Source organism: Narcine bancroftii, chromosome 1 (genome assembly GCF_036971445.1).
Source record: "Narcine bancroftii isolate sNarBan1 chromosome 1, sNarBan1.hap1, whole genome shotgun sequence".
In the NCBI taxonomy this organism is placed as follows: Eukaryota; Metazoa; Chordata; class Chondrichthyes; order Torpediniformes; family Narcinidae; genus Narcine; species Narcine bancroftii.
This window is the reverse complement of record NC_091469.1, coordinates 338506888-338521399: the sequence shown is the minus strand read 5'-3', so window position 1 is coordinate 338521399 and position 14512 is coordinate 338506888. Positions and strand designations below refer to the sequence as shown.

The window sequence follows — 14512 nt, the reverse complement described above, 5'->3', positions numbered from 1 at the left end:
GAATGGCCACCCTAGTCTCAGTACTGATCCCTGAGGCACACCACTAGTCACAGGCCTTCATTCTGAAAAGCAATCATCCACCACTACTCTCTGACTTCTCCCATCCAGCCATTATCAAATCCAGTTCACTACTTCACCATGAATACCTAACATCTGAACTTTCCTCACTAACTCTTTTGTGGGACCTTGGCAACGGCCTTACTAAAGTCCATGTAGACAACATCCACAGTCTTTCTTCATCAAGTTTCCTCATAACCTCCTCAAAAAACTCTGTAAGATTTGTTAAACATGACCTACCATGCACAATACTGATTATCCATAACCAGTTTCTGGCTATCCAAATATTTGTATATTCGATCTCTTAGAACAACTTACAATAATTTACCTACTACTGACATCAGACTTACTAGCCTACAATTTCCAGGATTACTTTTGGAGATTTTTTTTAAAAACAGAAGAATGTGAGCTACCCTCCAATCCTCCGACACAACACCCGTAGCTAAGGACATTCTAAATATTTCACCCAGAGCCCCTGCAATTTCTACTCTAGCCTCCCTCAAGGTCCAACAGAATATCTTGTCAGGCCCTGGGGATTTATCCACCCTTATTTTTTGCTAAACTTTGACATACAGCACAGTACAGGCCATTTTGACCCACATGTCTGTACCACCCAACTTATACCCCATTAACCTACATCCATGGTATGTTTTGAATGGTGAGAGGAAACCAGATCCCATTTACTTTAAATAGCAAGCACTCTTCCTCTTTAATCTGTATAAGCTCCATGACTTCACTACTTGTTTTTCTTACTTCCCACAACTCTGTGCCTGTTTCCTGAGTGAATATTGATGAAAAACCAAAAACAATTTAAGACCTTCCCCATCTCTTTTGACTCCATACAAAGCCGACCACTCTGATCTTCAAGGGGATCAATTTTGTCCCTTGCTATCCTTTTTTTAATATACCTGTTCAGATTTTCCTTCACATTGTCGGCCAAAGATACCTCATGTCTTTTTTTTCCATTCCTTATTTCTCTCTTGAGGTTTATCTTGCTTTTTTTTTAATACTCCTCAAATACCTCATTTTCCCCACGTTATCTATACCTGCTATATACCTCTCTCTTTTTCCAAACCAGGTAATATGCCTCGGAAACCCTCAATTATCCTTTTAGAAATAGGTTACATCAAATCGCCATGGCAGAGACAGTGATTCTCAATAAATCTTCTCTTTGGTTTTTAGTCCAACTCTACAAACTGACTTATTTTAAACCCCATCTTTCTGAAACTGGGCTCCAAAATTCGTTCTGCCTTGTTATCTCCCAAAAGCCTAGATTTGGGTTCTGATGAAAGATCTTCCTCTAAAGTGTTAACTCTCTATATGTATACCCTGATCAATTCAAATCAAATATTTTTTGCTTATTTTTCATATTCCAAGGTTATTTCATGATTTTTATAGCCTTAGATTTGGAGGCTCAAAACTTGGGAAGAATCTGCTGTCTCAACATTGAAAGGACAACAGTAACTTCTGGAATTATGGAAATCCAGAAGCTGTTGACATCAATTCCTTGCTCATCCACAGGGAGTTCTGTTTTTCAAACGTCTCCAGAAAAAAACACTTAAGCAATCAGTGATCTGAATAAGCTACAAACCAGGCCAAGTACTTAATTTTTTTCACTGCAAAAAAAATCTCAACACGTTGAATTGCTTTATGAGGAGCAACTGAATATTCTTAATAAATCTAAACGATCTTAAAATAAAATGATTCTTCCTTTATTTTTTCCATCAATGGATTATCTTAGTTTTTAAGATAAAATAATCGGTTCCAGTTTTTATATGGCCCATCATAAAAACTTAAGATCACTCTTACAATCTTGATTTATGGACATGCAGTAAAGCTATCCATGGCCAAAGATACAAGCATTATTAATCCACTATAATGATCATTCGGCTCCAGATGGAACACATCGTAAATGGTAAGGCCCTGGAAAATGTAAAGTGACCCAGGGGCACAGGTATACAGCTCCCTGAACGTGGTGACACAGAGACACAGGATGGTGAAAGAGACATTTGGTCCCTTGTTTCCAACCTGTTGTAACATTCCCACTGATTCTGACTGGTCGTGACAAGATCCATCTGGTTTTGACCAGTTGTGACTGGGTCCAACTGTTTCAGATAAAATCTGACCAATCCTGACCAATATATAATCACAGAAATTTTGGTCATTCATTCATAGTTGTAATCTGAATGGAAAAAAATATCAAACAGCAAGGTACATTACATAAAGCACCATTTTTATAGGTTTGACAAACCAAAATATATTAAAGGTTTATCTAAAGGAAATTGTATTATCAAGGGCTGTTGTTACACTTGATCTTGTGTGTAAATCAAGCACAAAATAAAGTGAAACTAGGCAATTATTTGTCTTTAATAGTTGATCAGCATTTTCAAAATTCATTTTTACCTTGCTTCTGAGTGTTTTGAAACCAGTTTATTTGTTCTCTACTAAGTTTTCAATGACCCTTTGAAGTCTTAATTGCTGATTATGTCCTCAATGTATTTTCCATTTTTTTCCTAATTTTTCTGTCCTGACATTGTTCAGCAGGAAGATGGTTAACAGGTCAAGCAAGATCCAAAAAGAATGAGAAAACATGTTTATGGGACTCGATGGTCCAATTCAGATCCTATGACATCAGGTTCATGCTAGCTAGGATCAGCACCTACCTACCACACTCTTTCTGGATGCAATGGGCCACAGGAACTGACTCTCCAGACCCGAGAAGCATCCTTTAAAGAGCAGCAAGTTCCAAAACCTTCAATTCAGGCAAAGCATTCTAATTTATTTTCCACACATTAAAATATTTCAAAATTATACAATTAAAACAAACAATTTAATGCAAACTAATTTTTCTAGAATCTTGTGGCTTCCCTGTTCATGAGAGTAGTCCTCAGGAATATTTTGAATTGTTAATTTTACCTTCCATGTCAAACAGTTGAGTACCAGGAATCCAGGACGAAGAAAGGATTACAGAGTGGGTTTAGGAAGAAGAAGCAGGAATGTGGAAAGTTGGATTTGTGCGAAGAATAGAGATACTAGGATTAAACCCCTTTGGCATATAAAAGTTAAATTATGATCAGTTTGACAGAGTAAACCAGGAGATGCAAGAGAGTTGGCAACTGGAAAAGGTTTACAATTATTTGTGGAGAAACCAAAGGCGAGGCACTTTTAGGAGTATTTACTTCCTAAATAGCATGATGGCAGTGGAGAGTGTTTTTTAAAAAAAAAACACAAACCAATAGTACGTTTAATCTGCCAAATTATCATTTACAGTAAGAAGAACCACCACACGTCACCATATTGACAAAACAGTGTACTGCTGTTCATTCATTCAAAACAATTGACATTTTTTGCAAGACTTGAAATTTTTTTGGAGGTGCAGTGAAAGTAGTTTTCTAATATTTTATTTTCTTTGAAATATGTTAACTTTATTTCATTGGCATTATCCTGATACATCAACACTATATGTTCTCTGTAGCTTTTGTGTATTGGTCAATGCAGAGAACATTGTGCCTCTATCTGATATTTTAAACTTTACATTACAGAGTAATCTCTCTGCCTGTGAGAATTCAACTGCCTGTCCATCTCTCTTGTAATCCATTATCTCTTTTTCATCTCTTCATTACGTATGTTGCATCTGATTTGACATCAAATTGACTTTTCCAATTTACACTTCCTTGTTAAGACTCAGTACTGTTCATCAATATTTTATCAATCTGATTGCTTAAGTTACATGTCATCTCCACAGTCCCTTTGGTGTTCCATTAACAAAGTTAATAGCAGAGATAGATCTACCAACCAAACATTGTTTACAAACAGCCATCAACTTATTGCCAACAGCAGTGGCTGTTAAAAGAATAAACCAAAGATCATAACTTACAGTACAATCAGTTCAACAAGAAAACCAGCCAGATTCTGGGGTCAGTGCAATCAAAATGGTGAAGAAACATTGGGTCACGAGCATCCATAGGAAGTAAAAGGCAGTCAACATTTTGGGCCTGAGCCCTTCATTGGGAATGTAGAAAAAACAGATGGATGTCTGAATAAAAATGTGGGGGCAGGAGAAGTGTGAGAATGGGGAGGAAAACAGGCTAACAGGTAATAATAGATGGATAGAGATGGAAGGGTAGTAAAGAAAAATGAACACAGGCTAACAGGTAATAGATGGATAGAGATGGAAGGGTAGTAAAGAAAAATGCTGAGAAGTGAAATGGGGAGAGAGGCTTCTATGAGGGGAAGAGAATGGTAACTGTCAGATAGGAGAATGAAGGGAATGGTATAGGAAGCTGAAGGAAAGGAGTCAGAGGGATAGGGAGAGAGAAAATTGGGAAGGCGATGAGATTGAGGGACTCAACATAGGCTGTGGGCTTCAGTGGCAGCTAATGAAGGACTCACACAGGCTGCTGGAGACTGTCCCATGTGAACCAGGTATTGGAACCCAGATTTAAAAGGCTGCCTGATGACAAGAAAAGGCTCCCAAAGAGCCTGGATGCTGAAGGCTTCCAGATTGTATCAGAGGTTTGGATCAGGAAGTCGGTTTGAACTGGGGTCCATGTGGCTGTAAATGCTACGAGTTCGCTGGAGGTGAGTTCAAAGACACTCACTGCGCCTGAAGGGACTCTATTTTGTTTCTCTTTCTTTTATAGTGAAGGACATGGGCAATGATCATGGCATCTCTCCATTTGCCTTGCGGTAGACAAAGTTTAAATATATTATGCATATTACATGTTTATTGTGTGACAATAAAAGGAGCCTTGAATCTCGGGATTAATAGAAATTGGAGACGTCGATCTTGATGCCATCTGCTTGGAAAGGGCCCAGATGGAATACAGGGTGTCGATCTTCAAATTTGTGGATGGCTTTGGATTTGGCAGTAAATGAAGCCATGGACAGACATACCAGTGTGGCAATGATGTGTGGAATCAAAATGATTGGCCACAGAGCGAACAGAGGACAGAGAGAAGATGCTCAATGATATGATCACCAAATCTACATCCAGTTTCCCCAATATGGAGGAGTCTGCATCAGGAGGACTGGATGTAGTAAATGACCCCTACAGATTCTCTTGGAAGAATTGTTTGGGGCCCGGAATGGTGGTGAGGGATGAAGTGTTGATGTGGGTGTAACATTTCTAGTAGTCACAGGGGTGAGCAATGAGGAGACGCTTCATTGGAAGGGATGACTGGATGAGGGAGTTGTGAAGGAAGCAATCGCTATGGAAATTGGAGAAAGGAGGGGAAGATGTGTCTGGTGGTGGGATCCTGTTTAGGTGGTGGAAATTGCAGAGAATGATAGGTTGGATGCAGAGGGTCATGGTGTGGTAGGTGGGGACCAAAGGAGCACTATCCTTGTTGCTTCTGGAGGCAGCAGAGAGGGTTGGAGTAAGGGTCAGGGCAGATGTTTGACAAAGAGAGGAAATGCAGGTGATGTCTGAGATAATGGCAGTAGAGGCGAAACCACATTTCCTGAAGCCACATTTATCTCAGATGTCCTGGATTTTAAAGCCTCATCCTTGGAGCAGATGAAACAGAAATGGAGGTATTAAAAGGAATAGAATCCTTACAGCTAACAGGGTGGGAAAGATTGTGGTTAAGGGAACTATGGGAGTTAGAGGTTATATAGATGTCTATAGATAGTAGCTCTCCCAAAATGGAACAGACAGTTCAAGAAAGGTGAGAGAGTTGCCAGACATAGACCAAGTGAATGTGAAGTCAGGGTGGAAGTTGGAAGCAACTCCAATGTAGTTGTCAATGTAAGGAGGAAGAGTTGAAGAGCCTTATCTGTATAGGGTTGTAAAATGGTTTGCTCCACATATAAAATGAAAAGAACGGCATAGGTGAGGCCAATGTGTTACCCATGGCAACACCTTTAACTTAGAGGAAGTGGGACGAGCTAAAGGAGAAGTTATTGAGTACAAGTTCTGCCGGGTGGAGGACGGGGAACTGTTTGAGTCTGTAATTAAGGGAAGTGGAGTGCCTTGAGAATTTCTTAATGGGGAATGGAAGTGCATGAGGACTGGATGTCCAAGGTGAAAATGAGGTGGTGCAGCCCAGGGAATTGAAAATTGTTGAAATGATGGAGAACATGTGAGGTATCTCAGGTGAAAGTGGGAAGGGACTGCAGCAAGGTGGACGATCAGCTTTGGATGATAAATTCATATTCACATACACAAGGCACAGATCCTTTGCTGTTTGTAAAGGTCCCAGATCTCAGCTCCCTTGAAGGATGTGGTGCAGTTTGGTCAACAATACACCTTGGAAAACTCTGGAAGGTCTGCAGATTTAATGCAGCGTGCCTGATATTTGATCATCACTCATAGTAAAATCTGACCCATTATCGTTCACAGGAAAGTGATAGAAATAAAACACAGGAAGAGTCAGATCCATGAGGAGAGAGAGAATGCAAGGTCATTGTTTAAGCAAGGAGCCTGAACATATCCTTCCAGTGCTATGTGACAAAATTAGCTTGCATTAACTTAGCACATTTCTCAAAAGAATTCTCATAAGATGCCCAAAGCAGATGTACTTCATATAAACAATGAGAAAACAGGAAGAATTAGGCACTTTAACTCACAGTTGAGGCATTTAAGAAGTTCCCTATTGCCAGTAATGTTGCCAGGATATATCTTAAAGTTTTATTATTCTCTAACTGATCCATTCCTTCTTTCAAGTCCTGGAGAGGCTCTGCAACTTCCTGTAACCAGAACAAAGACAAGTTACTTCTTCAAGGTCAGAAGATTGTACATATATTTACAATCTCACCATGGAGCTAACGTAACATGGAGCCAGAGAAACTGCATACAACAACAACAAAAATGGATGTTTATTGAAAAAGGCAGCTGGGGAAATGAAATTTGATGTAGAAATTTTCAACTTGCATGCCATAAATATTTCAAAGTACATTTGCTGCATATCCAAGATAAATGATAAAGCAGCTAAATTGAAAAATCCTAATTACATCAGGTATTTTTATTCTAATGTCATTTTTATTAGCCTTTCTTGCTGATAACAAAAATAAACAGATAATTGTCCACTAAACCCCATAAAATGCATGTTATTAATAAATACACCACACATCAATTTATTATTAGTCTGAATTACCTTCTCGACTGTTTCATGGTCTAGTTTGAAAGCCCAGAGCTGGAGTCTGGCTGAGAGTTCACTGATAGAAGATAATGTCAGAAGAAACTGTTCTGCAGAACCCAAAGGGATATCAGGATTTAGCAGCTGGGCTTCTTGGATCTTCTGCTTTTCTTCCTCACTGGGAATCATCGTCAAGATTTTCTAAAACAAAATCAGATTTACAACAGCCATTTACTTGTCAAAATTTGGAGGAAGTTTCATTTTCTTCATGGTCTATTGTTCTTCCACAATATAGGTTAAGAGATGAGTCACTGTGTATTTGTGCAAATTTCATAATTTCAAGTCACCTGATATAGTGTTGATCTCAACTTTAAGTGTAGCTGAGTTTTAGATGTTTAAAATGTTGATATGCAAAGGTTTTGGATAATTGGCTAATACTTTTCACATTGAATGTCCCAAATCTTGGAGGATGCACAAAAAAGATTTGTTAAGATAGCCCTAGCCGTAGCAAAAAAATGTATTATGTCAACCTGGAAATTGGAAGATAATTTGAAAATACAACAATGGTATATAGAAATGAATAAATGTATTCCATTAGAAAAAATAACATATAGTTTAAGAAATAATATTGAAATATTCGAACAAGTATGGGAGCCTTACATTAAATACAATAGCGAAAACCTACCGGGGACAAACATTACCTAAGTTGATGGAAGGAGAAGGAAAGAAAAGAATGGACTCAGTAGAATTTCTGGTGTATTTTTGTTGAATGACAACATTGTCTGACTGGTTTAATGCAACCTAGATTGTATACCTAAAATGGATGAGAGGAGGGGGTGGGGGGGTGGCTTGGGAGGAGTGGGGGGGGGGGAGAAAAAGTCACTGTATATGTGTGAAAAAGAAAAAGTGTATATCATGGCTAATGTGATTTATGGTGTGAAAAAAAAAAAAAAAAGAATGTCCCAAATCTGAGGGTTAAATAGGAGGAATATATCGTTAAAAATAATGTGATATTTTACAATTTTAAATTTTACTCTGATAAGAACTCTTCAGATCTTTATTTTAAAATGGGAATGATGGTCTCAAAATTTTGCTATCTGTACCTCATGCATTTTATAAAAGGTAAAGAATACTGTTTTCACTAATGATGCAATTTTTGGGAAAAATACCTGCATTAGAGACAGTATTAAGAACATTCAAAACTTAACCAGATGTTCCATTAGGAGTTAGGTTTTAAGGGGGATCCTTGGACCAAAGTATCAGTGGCCCTTTTCTTAGCTCCAACATTTCCTTTGTCACTCAGGATTCATCCCCAAGTCAGAAGGCTGAGGGTTTACCTGACTTTCCAGTCCAGACCATCTAATTCAAGTTGATGCTCTTTTACAGCACCCAGTAAGGTGCCATTATTTATCTGAAATGTTGAAACTGCTTCCTCAGCGCATGCAAAAGATTTCAAGGAGCATTGGGAAACAGCACGGAGAACTACAGCATACATGAAAGTTTAGGGTAAACAATGGAAGGCATATACCATAGTCTAACCCGCCTTGTGCCAAACACAAATTGCCCCATCTGGGTCAAAGCCAACAATTCCTGGATTAGACTTATGGAAACAGGTCGTCTTGAATCCTGATGTAACATTTGAGGGAATAAATTGAAAAGAGAGTTAAGGAAACCTTTCCTCAGAGCAGTAGCAGAATCTTCCTGCTTAATTCTGATCTGTATTTCCCTTTCAATCTCCTTGTGTCCATCTATTAATATAGATTTTACTGGCAGTGAATTGGCTGCTTCATTTTCTACCATAAAACTGTAACTTCAGTTGTAAAGTGCTTCAAAGCATCCTGAGGTTGTGAAAGATCAAAAGAAAGAGAAATTTTCAATGTTTGTGGTACAGCTGAGTAAAGCCCATAAAGAAATGAGAATATTAATAGACTAGATGGAGGATGATTTGTATGAAGGTCCAACCTACGTTCTCAACTTTTAGCAGGTTCTTCCGGTCTTGGATGGAGTTTTCCCAAACCATACAGTTATGCATCCTAACAGAATACTTCCAATGGTGCATCTAAAGAAGTTGTTCAGGGACGTAGGTGACCATGCCAAATTTCCTCAGGCTTCTAAGGAAGTCAATGACCTGATGCACATCAATAGCTTGGCCAGGACAGATCAATGGGGATGTTAGCAGAATGATGACAGTAACCAAATAGATTTAAACCAGTTTCTACTCTTCAGAAGAGTCTTTACAGAATTGGTTGGACAGTTACAAGGAAGCATCCAGACGTAATAGATTTCAGGTTTATTGTCAGAGGACACACATCACATCACATAAAACCCTAAGATTCTTTCAGTCAGAATTACCACTTATTTGTAGTGCAAATAAAATGTACACAATGTACACATGTAAACAACTGACTGTGCAATACAGAGAGGAGAAAAAAATAACATGCAAAGACAGTCGGTCTTTGGAAATGAATGAACACATATAGTCTTAGAAAAGGATACAACTTTCTGAAAATTTGGCAGCCTTACCTAGAATATATAAGCACTTCACTGAGGCCACCATCGCAATGCAATCATTTCTCATTAGCCAGAAGGCCTCTTAAAGGATATAATACTGTGTTACTAGTGTCCCTCTCTAGGTGTTTCACTGTATGCACTGACATTTTTTTCCTTAATTGGGTTTATTTAGGAAGGGTAGGGAAGTGTGGTTTCTTTGAGTTTTTATGTTCTGTATAATTGTTTAAATAAGTTTCAAAATGAAAATAAAATATTTTTTAAAAATGAAGTCCAAAAGAAAGTCTTTAAATGAGTTTCTGATCGACTTTGTTATTGAGGAGACTGATGGTGGAGGGGTAGCAGCTGTTTCTGATCCTGGTGGTGTGAGTCTTGTGGCACCTATACCTTTTTCCTGATGGCAGCAGTGAGAATAGAGCATGTGCTGGGTGGTGTGGATCCTCGATGATTGCTGCTGCTCTCTGATAGCAGCGTTCCCCGTAACTATTTTTGATGGTGGGATGGGGGTTGCCTGCGATGTCCACTACTTTTTGCAGGGCTTTATGCTTGGGAGTATTGGTGTCCCCATACCAGACCACGCGGTCAGCACACTTTCCACCACACATCTGTAGAAATTTGCCAGGGTTTCCGATGTCACAATCCTCCGCAGGATACTTCCACACTCCTGAGGAAGTAGAAGCACTGATGTGCTTTCTTCACAATGCCATTTGTGTGTTGGCTCCAGGAAAGAATCTCCAAAATAGTGATTCCCAAGAACATAAATTTGCTCACCCTCTCCACCTCTGATCCACCAATGATCAATGCATCATACAAAACTGGTTTTCCCTTCCTTAAGTGAATAATCAGCTCCTTGATTTTGGTGATATTGAGTCCAAGGCTGTTGATGGTGCACCATTTGGTCAAGTTTTCAACCTCCCTCCTGTAGGCTGACTTATTGAATATTTTTATTCAACCCACTACTGTGGAATCACAAACATATACGTCGATTGTGTTTTCATTCTGAGCCACACAGTCATAGGTGTAAAGCAAGAAGAGCAGGGAGCTAAGAACACAGTCCTGTGGTGCTCCAGTTCTGATGGAGATGTTCCTAACAATCCTTAACAATTGTAGTCTGGAAGTGAGGAAATCGAGGATCTAATTACACAGTGGGGTGTTGATGCCCAGGCCTTGAAGTTTGCTGATCAGTTTTGAGGGGATAATGGTATTAAATGCCAAACTGCAGTCAATAAAGAGCATTCAGATGTGTGCATTTGTAGGGTTTGTGTAGAACCAGTGATATGGCATTCACAATAGGCCTGTTACTATGATAGGTGAATTAGAATGGATCCATGTCTCCACTCAGACAGGAGCTGCTATACAACAACACTAGCCTTTCAAAACGATTCATCACTATTGATATGAGTGCTGCTGGTCATTTATGCAGGTTACCACACTCTTCTTGGGCACTGTGATTGATGCCTATTTGAAGCAGGTGGGTACCATGCCCTGCTAGTGTAAGATGTTGAAGATATCGTGAAAAGCTTGGTAAGGTGGCCAGCACTGAGTTTTAATATTTGGCCAGACCAGATACTTACGTTGGATTCACTCTCCTGAAGGTAGCCTGCATTTCATCCTAGGATACAGGCAGGAGAGGATCATCTGTGGACATGGGGGTGCACAGCGGTGTTTCTTTCTTGTTCTTATGGTCGAATTGAGAGTAGAAGTCATTGAGTTCAGTCACTGTCTGGAAACTCCACTTTGCCCTGGAGATGGCTTTTTTGCAGGTCATACCTTCTCTTTCTGTAGTGATCTGGATCTCTGGACTTAAATACCTGTGATTTGTGTCTCAGCATTGACCAGATTATATCCAACAGGATGATATAGTTGCCTTTAATTTACACATCCACCCTGGAGAAGGATGGAAGAAAGGTCATGGGGAAACAAGTTGGCTGGGTATAATTATAATGTAAGTTCTTGAGACAGAGGAGAACCAAAGTGCTCTAATTTTGAGAAACTTGTTCCTATGAAACTGTGCTAAAGTGGGTAACAGATTGAGGAAACCACACTTTCTAAACAGATTTACAATATGGACTGGTGGACAGGGGAAAAATAATCCTCTGACTAGTTGATTGCTGATTGTTTTAAAATACCTTTTTAACATTTATGTTCAAGTAAAATATTTTCTTATTGACTCCAGCCTTGGTTGGTCTGAGGCTAACCAATCAGAACATGAGGATGACAGAGTGGAAGTACTCATACTGCCACCATCTCACGGCTCCAGTGGCCTGGGTCCATTCCTCACTTCCTGTGCTGTATGGAGTTTGCACATTCCCCCTGTGGCCATGCACATTTCCTACAGCTGTTGCTCTGGTTTCCTCTGAATCCCATTGACTTGCAGGTTGGTCATCTAATAAACCACTACAAAATTGGCCCTAAGGTGTGAGCGGGTGAGTGCTAAAATTCTGAAGGGGAGTTGGTGGCAATGTGTGGAGAATAAAAATGAGTTTAAATGGACAGCATAGATTCAGTGAGCTGAAGGGCCTGCTTCCACCCATATGGCTCTATAACTCTACGGTAAAACATCAGTATGTTACAAACAGGCTGCTTGAGATTGGAACAAATCTTGCATTGCTTTACTTCTTGGAAAATCTGAAATATTTACCAAGTTGTTGGCTTGTGAGAGCCACAATTATAGCTACATTTATCTGGCGTATGTCTGACCCTCTTTCATAATAAACTAAGTAGCTGAAAAGAGTTTTCAAAACAAACCCAACTGCCATCCTACACAAAGATTTATTTTCTTCCTACTAACTGCAACTGTTGCTTGAGATAAGGTGAAGGTTCCAGGAAGTTAATATCTTACAATTCACTTGAGGATTCCTCCCACTCCACAAGAGGAGTTATAACTGTCAGAAGTTAAAGTGATGAACTAAGGTTAGAAGAGAGAAGCCTTTTAGTCAGTTAAACTGTTTCACACTCAGAATTATAGTCAAGTCCAAAATGCAAAACAAAAACAACAAATTAAAGCTAAAGCTCTTAACTACATTAAAAAATATAAACAGCCATCCCTCAGAACTCCCATCCCCCACAAATGATTCTTACACACCTACTGTAGTCAACTCTGCTTGGGAACTTCAATAAAAACAATGGAATATTGGTTGCATGTGAAACATGTTGATAAATAGTTGAAAGGGTTACATTGTTCTATTTACTGGCTTTGCAATTTATCATCAAGTTGAATATAACATTGGCTTTGGTCATTCCAAAAGATGTGGGTACCATTGGTAAGGTCAACATCAATAGCCCTTTTCACACTTGCAAGTGATCCCAGGAATTAACCGCCAATCGGCCTTTGAAGTATCTAGTGTCAAAGCAAAATCAGGTCAATGCCAGCATCAGATGACATCATCTCATGCTGGGGATTGATAGCCTCAACCCCAGTACAATCCCTGGTGTCTGCAGACACCAACGTTGTAATCAGGCAAAAGTGAAATGGGTAATGGCATTATTGGATTGAAATGACCCAAGTTTTTGCGTGAGTGCAGGAGCATGAAGGAAGAAAATATTAAAATGAAAGTATAAACCTTATCGTGGGAAAGTCGCAACAGGAGAGAGAAAGGAAATAAATAGCAATGAACAGCAATAAACAGTGGAGGAAAATTGGTACCGCTATAGTGCAGTTTATAAAGACTGTGGGAAAAAGCAATGGCGGACCTGAATTACCAGAATGCTGTGCAGCAGAGTAACCCCTCCATGAATGCTCCATGCATGCACGGCTTTCTATGCTGCATAGCATTCTGGGAGGGCAGATGCACCATCGCTTTTTCCCCATGGTATTTATAAATTGTATGCGATAGTGCTACCAACTTTTCCACGCTATATAAATTCTGCGCATTAGTGCTACATACTTTCACACACTAAATAAATTGAACACTATAGTGCTAACAACTTTCCCACCGTTTAAAAATTGTCCATTATTGTCATTTATTGCTTGCTCTTTCCCTTGGTCCGTTATAAAGGTTTATATAGGTTGACATAACAACAACATGGGCTGAAGGGTCTCATAATGTGCTGTACATAAAGCTTAATTATGTTATAATTAGGCATGATTAATTTTGTTCAAATATAAGATCATAATACATTGATTAGGATTTATGGCAGGTCCACCATCACTTGATGTGTCATGACGTCACCAGTTGAAGGTAGAACAGACCTAACACTGAGGATGGCTCTTTGCAAGTGTGAAAGCATTCAGTGTCCCATTTCGGAGTGATCAAGTGTCAAAAGCCAAACCCCCATTCCTATCCTAGGACACTGAACGACCAATTTAGTGGGATGCAAATGTGAAAGGAGCTTATGACTTTAAAAAAAGATGTAGACATACAGCACAGTGACAGGCCATTTGGCTCAAGTGCCCTTGTCACTCAATTACACCCAAATGACCTACAGTCCCCAGTACATTTTGAATGGTGGGATGAAACCCACACAGACTCAGGGAGAATGTACAAACTCTTTACCCTTAATTTGCCTGTAGAAGATGAAGGTGAACTTCTTTTGCGAACTACTGAATATTATCTGCAAATCACAGACAGCAATGAGGAAGTGTACAGGAGAGAGGTAGATCAGCTCATTGAGCGATGTCACAACAACAACCTTGCTCTTTACGTTAGTAAAACCAAGGAGATGATAGTGGACTACAAGAGGAAATCAGAACATGAACCAGTCCTCATTGAGGGGCAACAGTGGAGAGGGTCAAAAAAATTCAAATTCCTGGGTGACAAAATCTCTGAGGATCTGTCCTGGAGCGTCCATGTGAATACAATTATGAAAAAGGCTTGTCAGCAGCTATAGCTTATGAAGAGTTTGAGGAGATTTGGTATGTCACTGAA

General features: G+C 39.4%; 1 protein-coding gene across 8 annotated transcripts in view; it reads right to left on the bottom strand.

Moving 5' to 3' along the window:
* Positions 1-14512, bottom strand: part of fhod3b (formin homology 2 domain containing 3b) — a 669782-nt gene that overhangs the window by 34397 nt on the left and 620873 nt on the right. For all 8 annotated transcript variants that reach the window (XM_069909515.1, XM_069909535.1, XM_069909544.1 and 5 more), the window contains 2 exons: positions 7155-7337; positions 6628-6747 (listed from right to left, as the gene is read on the bottom strand). In XM_069909515.1, coding sequence (XP_069765616.1) covers positions 6628-6747; positions 7155-7337 — 303 coding nt within the window. The remainder of the gene's footprint in view (positions 1-6627; positions 6748-7154; positions 7338-14512) is intronic.